Source organism: Cetorhinus maximus, chromosome 10 (genome assembly GCF_964194155.1).
Source record: "Cetorhinus maximus chromosome 10, sCetMax3.hap1.1, whole genome shotgun sequence".
In the NCBI taxonomy this organism is placed as follows: Eukaryota; Metazoa; Chordata; class Chondrichthyes; order Lamniformes; family Cetorhinidae; genus Cetorhinus; species Cetorhinus maximus.
Window position 1 is genome coordinate 79981190 of NC_135888.1, and position 13128 is coordinate 79994317.

Sequence of the window (13128 nt, forward strand, 5' to 3'; positions counted from 1 at the left end):
TTTGTGGAAGGAGGGGAAGGGTTGAGTTTAAGGTTAAGGAGGCCTGCAGTCCCTTGGAATATGTCAATAGATGAAATTTCAACACTAGTATCATTGTAAAAATAAGTAAGCTGCATTTTTTGGAAAGAAACTACTTCATGATGTACCTGGAGCCACAGTGTTATTAAAAATGAAATACTGCTATAATTATTGCAATAAAGCTCATATTTGGGCCTCACTTTCCATTCATGTTTATTGCTGACATCTGTATGCTCCATGTAGTCCTGAGCCTCTCCATGTTTCCCTCCTGGCCTCTTTACTACTTTTAGGCTCCCCTCATGTCTGAGCCCTTGAGAGGGTACTGCTTTCTTGGTTGCTTGCTTCAATCTTTGGCCAAACCTCCCCCTAACACCACCACTCCGTCTCCACCCAAGCCCAAGCTGGGGAGAGGAGGAGTGCTCTTGGTCACAAGGATTCTCTGGTAGAGGTTGAAAAATTTTAAAGAATACAGTACCTAACATTTACAATCTATCCCCAAAAATTCAAATGAATTTGAGTTCAGAATTACATGGATACAAGCCTATAACCATCTACTTTGAGACAGCTCGATATACCATGATGCCATATCACAAGTTTTACCAAATGTTAAAGTGCCTCTTGCTAATATCTATATTAATATCCCTTATTGTTTTATTACAGGAAGATCATATAGAGGACATCCTAGAGGACACCCTATCTTTAAGAACATCTTCATTCCTTGAAACCAGTAAAAACACGATGATGTGCACTGGATTGAAGCAGAAGGAATCCTCCCGTTTTGTGAATCTCAATATTTTAGAACAGTTTTGTTAGTTGAATATCAAGTTTAAGTCGGATTTTTTTAAAAAAAACACAATTACAACAGGCAAAAAGTCATTTTTTCTTGCATTTATTGTTGTATGAGTAGGAATTTAAAACTTATGACCTTCCCATGCTACACACTTCTCTAGTCAAAATGGTGAGTTAATGATTTGTTTTGAACATGTACCATTTTGTTACAGGCAGCATCTGCCAATGTTCTCAAGCTGGAACACAACCAGAATTTTTTAGGGCAGCTCAATCTAATTTTTGCACCCTTCCTGTCCTCTTGGCAACTCCTTCCAATGCAAGGATGAGATTGTTTAGCGTGTTTTGTGGGTTTATGTTTCTATCCTTGTATTATACCCCAAGTCAATGATGTTTAAGCTAATAGAATTCTGTTAACATTGTAAAGTGATGTGATTAAATAAATGTTGAGTGTAACAAACTTGTGATAATATGTCATTAATAAATCTGTGAAAATTGTAATATATTCTTTCTGGGAATTTTAGAGTTTTATTGTTCAACTTGCCTGTAGAATGCAGAAGTGTTAATACAATAATTCCTATTTTCAGATGTCTACTGCCTCAGGAAATGGCACTTCCACCATGACATCTTGAATAAAAACTGTGCTTTTTAATGATACAGGGATGAGAGTGGGTTAAGACAAAAAGATCTGAAGATTTTTTGCGACAAGGAATCATGTACACATTGTGGCGCAAAGTGGCAAAGTTACTACAGCCTGAAGGGCTGGAAAATTATAGCACTTTTTATGATGTGTAGTGAAATGCAAATGTTTCTCAGCTACTTCTAATGGAACTGTTAAACTTCAAGTGGATAGAAACATTATTTCCCTTTGTGTACCTTCTATTACTGTCAATCTGTGGACAATGCATTTGTATAAAATCACCAAGGTGACCTCAGCATTTCAGCATTCAATACAGTTAATACAGGATGACGTCCATTCTAATAACAGAATGTAACTTTGCTGGATTATGTGCATGTGAAGCGAAGCAAGGAATATGGGGAGGGGTAGGCAGAGGTTGGAAAAACATTTCAAAGGGTGCAATTTCATAATAAAAAAGACAGAATTCTGCTGAAAGGTGGAAATTTATCATCCATGATGATCACATGAAGTCCTGATCCACTGTTTGAGGCTCCACTCTAAACTGTCAACTTGGTTTATAATCGGCCTTCCCCAAACAGTAAAGTTTCTTTTGCTGTTGTTCTGAGTTTTGATTGTTACATTTTTTGGTGTTTAATCCTCCGCTTACTGAGTTGGTGGATTTACAGAGAGATTGTTTGAATGTGAAGCCTACCAGCTGTTTTAATTATAAAAGTATTTGTGCTTTTTAAAAAATATCATCTTGGACTTAATTGGCAAAGCTGATCCCTTTTGTCTCTTTGTAGCCTCCAGTGTTTCCAAGCCCATGTTTTAAAATTTACATGAAGTGCCACTGATTATTAGTGGTGATTGACTTCTCTGACACCTGTCACTGGTGACTTTCATCAGGACACAGTTTCTCAGGAAGTGAAGCCTTTTTCTGACTTCGCAGATGGCGTTTCTTGAGTGACGCATTCATAAGATTTGGCACAAAGATGCATTTCTAGAGCCATGCAGCTGGCTGGTTTAAACGCCAGGGGAGGAGGTATCAAGTGGGGCTTTAAGCTTCTTCAGTAACAGTGATGTACCATTTTCACCCCAGACTGGTTATATATTGGCCAGAGTGTCTTGTGATGTCCTGCACTGCCCTCCAGCCAAAATAAAAAGCAAGCTATGCTTTGGGTAATTTTTATTCACTGAAATGGATGTTACTGATAGCTGCCAAATCTCCAAGCCAGGTGTTGATTCGGGTCAATATCCACACACTCTGTGGCTGCAGCACTAGCATTCTGACCCCAGTGCTCTTCTTACAAAGTATGTTCATTACTGCACAGCTGATAATATACTCATTTCTAAGTTCTAAGATTGCTGCAATATACAAAGAATGTTTGAATGGCACATTAGGTTGATCAATATATGACAAAGTTGAAGTAATGTCTATGTTGGTACTTTTATTTGAACTGTGGCACTTCTGGTGCCCCATCAGAATACTGGAATACAGGTGTGTGGAACAGGCTACCTGACAAATAAATGTGGCACACTGGGAATCTTAGCAGGCAGAAATTAGCTTAGAAGTATGAAAAGGACCTAAGAAATAAAGTCCGCAAAAGATGTAAATTACTTAATATATTCTTCCAGTAAAAAAGAGTAGAGGGGAAGTTAGAATTCTAAAACGTAAGAACCAATGACATTTATAGTAGAGAAGCAGATGGCTTGACTCAGTGTCTGTGCCAGTTCTTTGAAGCAATCCTAAACTAATCTATATCCCTGCTTTAATTATGCCCTGTAGCAAAACATTCCATGCTCCCAACAATCCTGTGTGAAGGGTGAAACCTAAGGTAAAATTTAAAATATTAATGTTTTAATGCATTTACCAAAGAAAATTACACTATTGCTTAAAGAGACATGCTGTCGAAGCTTTTCATCTTGCACTCATCAGGACAGATTTGCAAGAATACCAAATCTCAAAGGGAACAACAATTTATATTGCCTGAGAGGAGTTGATGATTGGTTGGCAAGTGGACTCTGTTTGGTAGAGGCATTGTCATGGCGAATGCACCAGGGAACAGTTAAGCCAAGCTTTTTAAATTCGAACCAGGCATGATTGTTCAAGGCATTGTCATGGAGAATGAACTGGGAATGTCTGTCCCCCAAGCTTTTGTTTAGTTGAAAAGGTGCAATGCATGGACTTGTTCTTTCTGTTTTCAAAGGACAGGGCCATGTGTGTGAATATATGTAGCTTCTAGCACATGTATGTGAGCCACACCACTAGCCCGACTGATAACCTTAAATTGGTTGCTGGTGTAGATAATAGCACTTGTGTTGCAACTGCGTTGTAGCAGCGTGAAACGACTAGCTTTATCTGTTCAAATTTTTGAGACACCCAGGGTAATCTGAGGCAGACTGCAGACTTTTCAGGTCCGAAAGTGGTGGCCTTTGGCTCATTTATGAGTTTGCGTGATATACAGTGAGCAATGATCTAATTGGAGTAGCCATTATTCTGCAGGATAGCTTTGCACCCAATTTGACATCAAGCTTGCAAGTGGTTTGGGTCCTATTTACGTGATTACCAATAAGATCAATCTTATAATGCGTGGAACTATATAAATCCCATTGGGTATATTGACCAGTGAAAGTAGGCTTCTGGTAGACAGTAGTAGACAAGCCATTGGCAGATTTCTCAACCAGCACATCGAGTAAAGGGAGCTCATTTGACTGTTTCATTTCAAAGGTGAATTTGAACGCAGGATGGATCCCATTAAGGTGTGTAAGGAAATTCTTGAATGCAGCTGCAGATTCAAATATGGCAAACTTATCATCTGTGTATTGGAAATAGGCAAGGGATAGAAGGTTTAGGGTCATTCCATCGAAGATGTGTTTCTTGTGGAAACCAATAAAGATGTTGGTGAGAGCTGGGCTTAGAGGGGATCACATGGCAAAACCATCTCTTTGGGCATACACAAAGTTATTAAAACAACTCAACTATACAAGTTGCTGAATTCATAAGTTCATTCACAGACTCAGACAACGGCAGCATGTCTAGATTGCCATGATATAATGACATGGTGTAAATGTCTATGGCTTCCTTGAGTGGTACATTAGTGGATACTAATGTCGAACTAGCACGTGAACATGACATTGCTGTCAATATACAAGTCCTATATAGTCTTCACAAAGGTGAAGAAATCCTTCACTCTGTATGTGGAAAACTTGCTCAGAACTGGTTGTAACAGCTCGCTCAACCATTTGGCCAATTCATGTTGTGCAGAACCTGTCATAGATAAGATAGGGTGTGAAGGGACATCACTTTTGTGTGTCTTGGGTTGCCCATACAAACACGGATGCAGTGAACCATGAGGACAAATCCTATCATATACACCACCAGCAGCTTGTTACTCAACATAAGTCCAACAAGTGTTTTTATAACTTGTTTTTCAGCAGAGCTATTTTTGTGTATTTTTCAGCATTATTCATGTTCTGTACTACCAAGTGACTATTTAAAATTACACTAACTTCTTATTTTTGCGTTATGTGTATGAAATTAGACGTACTTGGGACAACAGGCTAACACACTTGAACCAAGCAACATACAGAATAACATAGTATAGGAGGTCAATCAGCCCATTCTGCATGTGATGGCTCTTTGAAAAAGCTATCCAACTACTATACTTTCCTTGTAGCGTTGCAGATTTTTTTTCTTTTTCAGGTATATAAGAATGAAAGAAATAGAGCATAAGGCCCCTTGAGCCTGCCTTGGTGCTTGCTCCCTTCCTAACAGTGCCTACATCACAGGGACTTCAGCAGTTCAATAAGGCAGCTCACCACCACCTTCTCAAGGGCAGTTAGGGGTGGGCAATATGATCATACCTGATCTTCTGCTTCAACTCCTTTCCTGCCTGCTTCCCATATCTCTTGATTTCCTGAGAATCAAAATTTATCTATCCCAGCCTCAAATATACTCAACAATGGAGTATCCACAACCTTCTGGGGTAGATAATTCAAAGATTCAAAAGCCTTTGGGTGGAAAAATTTCTCCTCATCTCAATCCTAAATAATCAACCTTTTATCCTAAGGGTGTTCAAGATTCCCCAAACAGGGCATTTTTAAAAATTCATTCACCGGATTTGGACGTCACTGGCTGGGCCAGCATTTATTGCTCATCTCTAGTTGCCCTTGAGGAGGTGGTGGTGAGCTGCCTTCTTGAACCGCTGCAGTCCATGTGGTGTAGGTACACCCACAGTGCTGTTCAGAAGTTCCAGGATTTTGACCCAGCGACAGTGAAGGAACGGTGATACATTTCCAAGTCAGGATGGTGGGTGACTTGGAGGGGAACTTCCAGGTAGTAGTGTTCCCATCTATCTGCTGTCCTTGTCCCTCTAGATGGTAGTGGTTGTGGGTTTGGAAGGTGCTGTTGAAGGAGCCTTGGTGAATTCAACCTCTGTGTCTATGTTGTCAAGTCCCTTCAGAGTCTTCTATGTTTTAACGTGATTTCCCCCTTATTCTTCGAAACTCCAGATTTACGCAGCCTCTCATCTTCGGACAACTGCCTCAACCCAGGAACCAGTCTAATGAATCTTCACTGTATCACCTCCAAGGGAAACATAGAGTACTTTATTCATAAATTACATTAATGATTTTGATTTGGGAAAAAGTAACTGAATATTAGAATTTGCATATCATACCAAACTGGAAGGTATAGCCCACACAGAAAAATGCGACATATTCTTGAAAATTATTCGTTCTTGGGATGTGGGCATTGCTGGCTTGGCCAGTATTTATTGCCCATCCCTAATTGACTTTGAGAAGGTGGTGGTGAGCTGCCTTCTTAAACTGCTGAAGTCCCTGTGGTGTAGGTACACCCACATTGCTGTTAGGAAGGGAATTCCCGGATTTTGACCCAGTGACAGTGAAGGAATGGTGATATAGTTCCAAGTCAGGATGGTGTGTGGCTTGAAGGGGAATTTGCAGGTGGTGGTGTTTGCAAGCATCTGCTGCTCTTGTCCTTCTAGGTGGTAGAGGTCGCGGGTTTGGAAGGTGCCATCAAAAGGAGCCTTGCTAAGTTGCTGCAGTGCACCTTGAGGATGCTGCTGCCACTCACTGTGTGTCGGTGGTGGAGGGAGTGAATGTTTAAGGTGGTGGATGGGGTGCCAAACAGCTAGGCTGCTTTGTCCTGGATGGTATTGAGTTTCTTGAGTGTTATTGGAGCCGCACTCATCCTGACAAGTGGAGAGGATTGCATCCTCCCCTGACTCCTGACTTGTTCCTTGTAGGTAGTGGACAAGCTTTGGGGAGTTAAGGGGTGAATTACTCTCCACAGAATTCCTAGCTTCTGACCTTCTCTTATAGCCACAGTGGCTAGTCCAGCTCAGTTTCTGGTGAATGGTAACCCCTAGAATGTTGATACTGGGGGATCCAGTGCTGATAATACCGTTGAATATAAGTGGGACATGGTTAGATAAATGCAAGAAGACATTAGAAAATTTGCAGACAGATCAATTAAATGGCAAATAAAGTGGCAGGATAAAAGTAAGGTGGTGCACTTTGCTAAGGAAAAGAGAAATATCACCTACATCTTCTGTTATGAAATCCATTTTTTTTCTGTGTCCCTATGTGCCAAGTTAGCGAACTATGAAGATTGTAACATTTAAGGTACAGGATGTTCCACTGCTTGTTACATTTGTTCCTGCCTAGTAACAAGGGCAGAACCCCCTTGGAGTGTTTTGATAGATCAGCAGATCAGTTAAAGTTTCAGTGAGCTGTCAGTTTTTTAGTCAGCCAGCAAGTATCCCAGGTGAGGGACAAAAACAATGGACAGCAGCAGGTCCCAGAGAAGTTAAAAAAAGGGGAGCAGAGAAACGGGCTCCAAGTTAGATGGGGAGCTTGAAAGAAGCCCGGAAGATCCATGAAAGCAGGCAGAGGTTAGTGACTGTGATGTGGACCATTGGGGCAAAGTAACCCTATGGAGCAGTGGTGTTCCGCTTGATGCAGCTGAAGAGCTGAAGTCTTTGAGTGCACTCAAAATTCCAGGGATCTCAGAAGGCAAGGTTGAAACCCTGCAAAGTTGGCCATCGTTGAAGCAGTCTGAGTTGGTGCGATGTTTGGAGAGGATACCAAGGCAAGATCTTCGAAGCGGAAGATTGGAAACCCTCATGAGAAAGACGGAGTTTCAGTGAGATTGGTTGACTCACAGTATGACTAATGTCTGGGTGGGTTGTTAAGAAATCCATGGAATCTGTTTTGGTCGCATCTGTCATTTATTGTGTAGTGAGGTGTGCATGACCACAGTTTTCCTGTTAATTCACATGTACCTCATACCTGCCCTGAATGTTAGACTATAAGATAGATATTGTAAATTGTTTAATAAAGTTTATTTTTGTTTGTTCAAAACCCATGGAATTGTGTGGCTTTCTTCACTTACTAAGTGTCTTGGATCTCAAACATTGTCTACTTTAAACAAAACGTTATTGGTCCCTAACCGGATCTCACCAACAACTTGGGGTCAGGCCAAGGATCATAACACTTCAAAAATAAGAAATTGATTGGGATAGAAGACCAAGGAGATCTAGGGGTACAGGTGAATTGTTAAAAATAATTAAAATAAGTATTGCAAGACAATAGCATGATTAAAATTGTTAACAAAGCACTAGGATTTATTACTAGGTAATAGAATTCAAAAGTAGTGATATTTTGTTAAACTTGTATAAAGTTTAACAACTCTTAAATTGTTGAACCACTCAGACCAGATTTGGGCCACAGTGCACAAGTTCTGATTTCTTTACTATAAAAGGGTGATCGAAGCTCTGAAGAAAGTGCAAAACAGATTTGCAAGAATGGTACCAGAACTGAGAGATTACTTCTCTTGGGAAAGACTGAATAGGTTGTAGCTTTATCATTTTGAAAAGTGTAGATCTAGAGGTGACCTGATAGAAGTCTTTAAAATTATGAATCTGTTAGGGCAGATGTGGAGAGAATGTTTCCATTGTGGGAGAATCCAAAATTATGGACCATAAATGCAAGACAATTACTAATAAATCCAATAGAAAATTTTCAGGGTGGTTAGAATGGGTAATTCATTACCACAGGAAGTAGTTGAGGTAAATAGCTGATTTCAAAAGAAAACCAGATGAGCATGAGAGAAAAAGGAACAGAAAGATATTCTAAAAGGCTGAGATGAGAAGACAGTGGGGTTTGGGGGGAGTGGGGGGGTGAGGGGAGACTCACCCATAAACACATAGCACAGTTTAGTTGGACTGAATGGCCTGTTTCTGTGCTGTATGTTCTATGTATCCTATCTTTCACACTACCACATTCTTCTGCAAAAACCAAGGCATTGTACTTATTGAAAAACTCAACCACTTATTCATCCTCTATAAGATTTCCTTTTTAATTTATATTATTTGCTTTAGATTTATCATTTGGCCCTTTTTGCCATTTTAATCTACTTGTCCAAGGATCTCCACCGTTAATGCCATTACTTTGTACCCTAGTAGTCTCTTACATCACATAGGATCATATATAGATATATGGCACAGATACAGGCCATTTGGCCCAACCAGTCCATCCCGGTGATTATGCTCCACTCAAGCTTTCTCCCATTTTTCCACATCAAATCTAACATTGTAACCCTCTATTTCCTCCATCAAGTGCTTCCCCTTAAATGTAGCTATACTATTCGCTTCAACCACTCCCTATGGTGGTGAGTTCCACATTTTCACTACTCTTTGGATAAAGAAGTTTCTTCTGAATTTCCTGTTGGATTTATTGATGACTATCTTATATTGATGGCCTCTAGTTATGTTCTTCCCCACATGAAGAAACACTCTCTGCATCCATAATTAAAGCCTTCCAATAATTTAAAATACCCCTACCATGTCTGAACCTTTCATATTGTTTGTGTTCTACCTTTATTTGGCAATTTATTTGTCCTACTTCCCTTTATATCATTGAAATTAGCTTTTTCTCTCATCAAGCACCTTTATCATCTCTCTATTCAGTTTTAATATTGAATCTATTCTTTTTAACTAATTCAAGGAACGTACAAAGGCATTGTTATAAGCCAGCATTTATTACCCATCCCTAATTACTTTTGAGATACAAATGAGTGGATTTTAGTTATTTCAGAGGGCAATAAGAGTCACAGTGCCTTGAATCTGGAGTCATCTACACCAGATCAGGTAAGGATGGCAGATTTCCATCCCTACCTGTGAAGCAGATAGGTTTTTACAACAATTCCATGGTTACACGTCACCATTACTAGTACTAGATTTTTATTCCAGATTTATTTAACTGACTGAATTTAAATTCCCCTGGTGCCATGATGACATTTGAACCAATGTCTTCAGGTCATTTGTCCAGCTGCCTGGATTACTAGTCCTGTAACCTAACCACTTGCTACTATTCTCAGTAATTGTGTTATCACCATTTCCCAAGATGTTTCCAATCACTAGCTATATGTCCCATTTCAGTTTCCTGAACTAGATCTTGCACTGCCTTTTCATTATTGGACTAAAACCATACTGATGGAGAAAGTAGACCTGGACACATTGTAGAATCGTCTCCTGTTCATTGCCACTTGCATTACCGTCACCGCAGTCTATCTTTAAATTTTTGCCAAGTTGCCCATTGTTCCACACTTGCGGTTTTCCCTAATGACCTGCACAATTCTTCTTCTGTTTATTGATCATCAGCAATAGAATAACATGCCTCCTTCCGAACTCCTGTTAAACAGAATTAGGTTTAGCACCATTCCCTGACATCTTTCTCTATATTTAGGTCCTGGAATCTTTTAGATTCTTTCACATGCTTGTCGCCTCGCTTGGAGCAAAGGTGGGGGATTCTGGCGGGAAACGCCACCCACTGCACATACGCGTAGGTGCGGGGGCCGGAGTGGGACGCCTCGCAATGCAGCATGGGATTGCTGGCGAAGCTGTTGCCGCGCGGTGAGGGCTGGGAGTCCTGGCAAGTCGGAGGCCCACGCCGCGCGGTGGAGGCTGGGAGTCCTGGCAAGCCGGAGGCACTCGCCGCGCGGCGGAGGCTGGGAGTCGTGGCAAGCCGGAGGCAGACGCCGCGCGGTGGAGACTGGTAGTCCTGGCAGGCCGGCGGTGGCGGGCGCGCGGTGGATTGTGGGAGTTTATCTGGCCTGCTTGCACTCGCTTGAACGGCTGCTGGAGGTAAGAAAGCGACGTTAGAGGGACATGGGTGACGGGGTAGGGAGAGGAAGGAAAGAGATTAAAATCCTTTCCAAAGAATATGTTGGGTGGAATGTAACTGACAGGCGGGCGAGAGCGGGTATGGAGAGAGTCCACGGAGGTTGCTGCTGATTAACAGGGCGGCCGCTCGATTTTGAGCGGCAGTTTGTCAGCCGCCGCCATTTTGTATCAAAGGGAAAGGCTGCAGAAGACACGCAGAGAAAATAGTGAATTAGAGGGAGCAGCAATAGGCCTGTCGCAGGGGAGGAAATAACACCTCCAAGATTAATAACTAAACCTTCAGGACCAAAGCAAAAAAAAATACTCACGGTGATAAAGTTCTACAGGGATCAACTAATAAATCACTGAGAACAAAAAAAAATTCTCCTCAGGGACCGACAAATATACCTCCAGAACAAAAAAAAACCCTCGCGGGCATCGACAAATATACCTCTCAACAGCATATAAATTTCAGGTAGCATCAAATAAACTTTAAGGAACTGTAAATTAACCTTAAGGAGCAAAATTAAAAGAAAACTGCCAGCCAGCAGTAAATTAATCGCAGGGAGTGACATACTTTTCAGGGAATAACAAATAAACCTCATGGAACTGTAAATAAATCACAGGAAATCAAACATAGGCCACAGGGAACAAATGCAAATCCCATGGGGAGCAGCAAATAAATCTCCAGGTGGCAAATAAGTCTCGGGAGATGAGTGGATTAAACCCCCAGGAGCAAGAGACTAGCCACAAGGAGCAAAAATTTGAGCATAGGAAACTAGGTTTATTCCCATCTGCTCAAAGGCCAATTCTGAAGATGATCAAAAATTCTAGGTCACTGGGAAATTTCCCAATGCCCACTTTTTTTTAATGCCCACCTGAATGTTTAGATTTGAAATCAAATTGTGGTGTTCCTTCTGCTGCACTGAAGGTCTTTAAACTCCTTTGAACTTTTTCCAGGACTTCTGCATCAAACCAAACAAAAGCAAAATGCTGGAAATCGGAAGTAAAAACAGAAATCTATAGAAATACTCAGCAAAGCAAACTGCATCTGCGGCTAGTTAAATAAAGTTAACGTTTCAGGTGCATCACCTTTCCATCGACCTGAAATGTTAACTCTGTTTCTCTCTCCACAGCTCCCGCCTGACCACCTTTGTATTTCCAGCACTTTTTTAACCTCTATATCAACCACCATTGAGAGGACCAAAATTGGAGAGACAGGAATGCTGTACAAGGCCTTTACAAGGACAGAATGACATAGAAAGGAAAGATGGGCTAGCTCTGTTAATAAAGAATGAGATCAGTACAGTAGTGAAAAATGATCTTGGTTTGGAAGATCAAAATTAGAATCCATTTGGGTGGAGATAAAAGATAGTAAGGGAAAGAGGTCACTGCTGGGAGTAGCCTATAGGGCAATTGCACTGGTAAAGCACGTGTAAATCATAAAATAATGGGGGTATGTAAGAAAGGTGCTAAATTAATCATGGATGACTTTAATCATCTGATAGATTGGGCAAATAAAATTGGCGAAGGTAGCCTTGAGGACGAGTTCATAGAGTGCATTCAGGACAGTTTCTTATAACTACATTTTGGAACAAACCAGGAAATGGTTATTTTAGATCTGGTAATGTGCAATAAGACAGGATTAATTCTTGATCTCATAGTAAAAGGTACTCTAGTGAAGAGTGATCATAACATGGTAGAATTTCACCAGTTTGATGGTGAGAAACATAGGTCTGAAACTAGTGTAATAAATGTAAATAAAGGCAATTACAACGTATGAATATAGTTGGCTAAAGTGGACTGGGAAAATAAGATTAATAGTTAACATAGCTGTGGTGGAAAAAGATTCAGAACGTTTTAGAAACCTGCAAAGGATAACTCAGAAAAAATAATGGAGAAAATTATTGACAGTATACTATTAAGAAATATAAAAACAAGCAGTAAGAGCTTTGATAAATATATAAAAAGGAAGAATGTAGCTAAAAGTAAACAAATAATTAATAATGGTAATCAGAAATGGCAGAGACTTTGAACAAGTGTTTCATATCTGTCTTCACAGTAAAAGATATTAAAAGCATTTAAATAACAGAATCTTGGGGGAAAAGAGAGCGAGAAATTTAAACATCGTTATTACCAGAGGAAAAAGTACTAGGCAAGCTATTGGGACTAAAGGCATACAAAGCTCCTTGACATGATAACCTGCATCCTTGGGTTTTAAAAGAAGTGGCTGCAGAAGTAGTGGATGCGCTGGTAGTAATCTTCCAAAATTCTCTAGATTCTGAAAAAATGCCAGTGGATTGGAAAATCGCAAATGTAACACCACTATTCAAGAAGGGAGTGAGACAAAAAACAGGAAACTATAGACGATATATAAAATATATATAAACTCTAGCTTAATGTCGGTGACATTGGGAAAATGCTGGAATCCATTATTAAGGAAGTAGTAGCAGGACATTTAGAAAAACACAAGATAAGCAGCATCAGCATGGTTTTATGAAAGAAATCATGTTTGACAAA

The 13128-nt window shown here is 40.3% G+C and overlaps 2 protein-coding genes across 3 annotated transcripts in view; both read left to right on the forward strand.

Moving 5' to 3' along the window:
- The window catches only part of LOC144685789 (uncharacterized), a 51829-nt gene extending 50520 nt beyond the window's left edge, over positions 1-1309 (forward strand). For both annotated transcript variants that reach the window (XM_078550665.1, XM_078550664.1), the window contains one exon: positions 679-1309. In XM_078550665.1, coding sequence (XP_078406791.1) covers positions 679-740 — 62 coding nt within the window. In that variant the 3' untranslated portion in view covers positions 741-1309. The remainder of the gene's footprint in view (positions 1-678) is intronic.
- A 9151-nt stretch (positions 1310-10460) lies between these two features.
- LOC144685788 (matrin-3-like) overlaps positions 10461-13128 on the forward strand; it is a 65664-nt gene continuing 62996 nt past the window's right edge. Inside the window, exon 1 of the mRNA XM_078550662.1 lies at positions 10461-10590. The gene's annotated coding sequence lies outside the window, so the exon portion shown is untranslated. The remainder of the gene's footprint in view (positions 10591-13128) is intronic.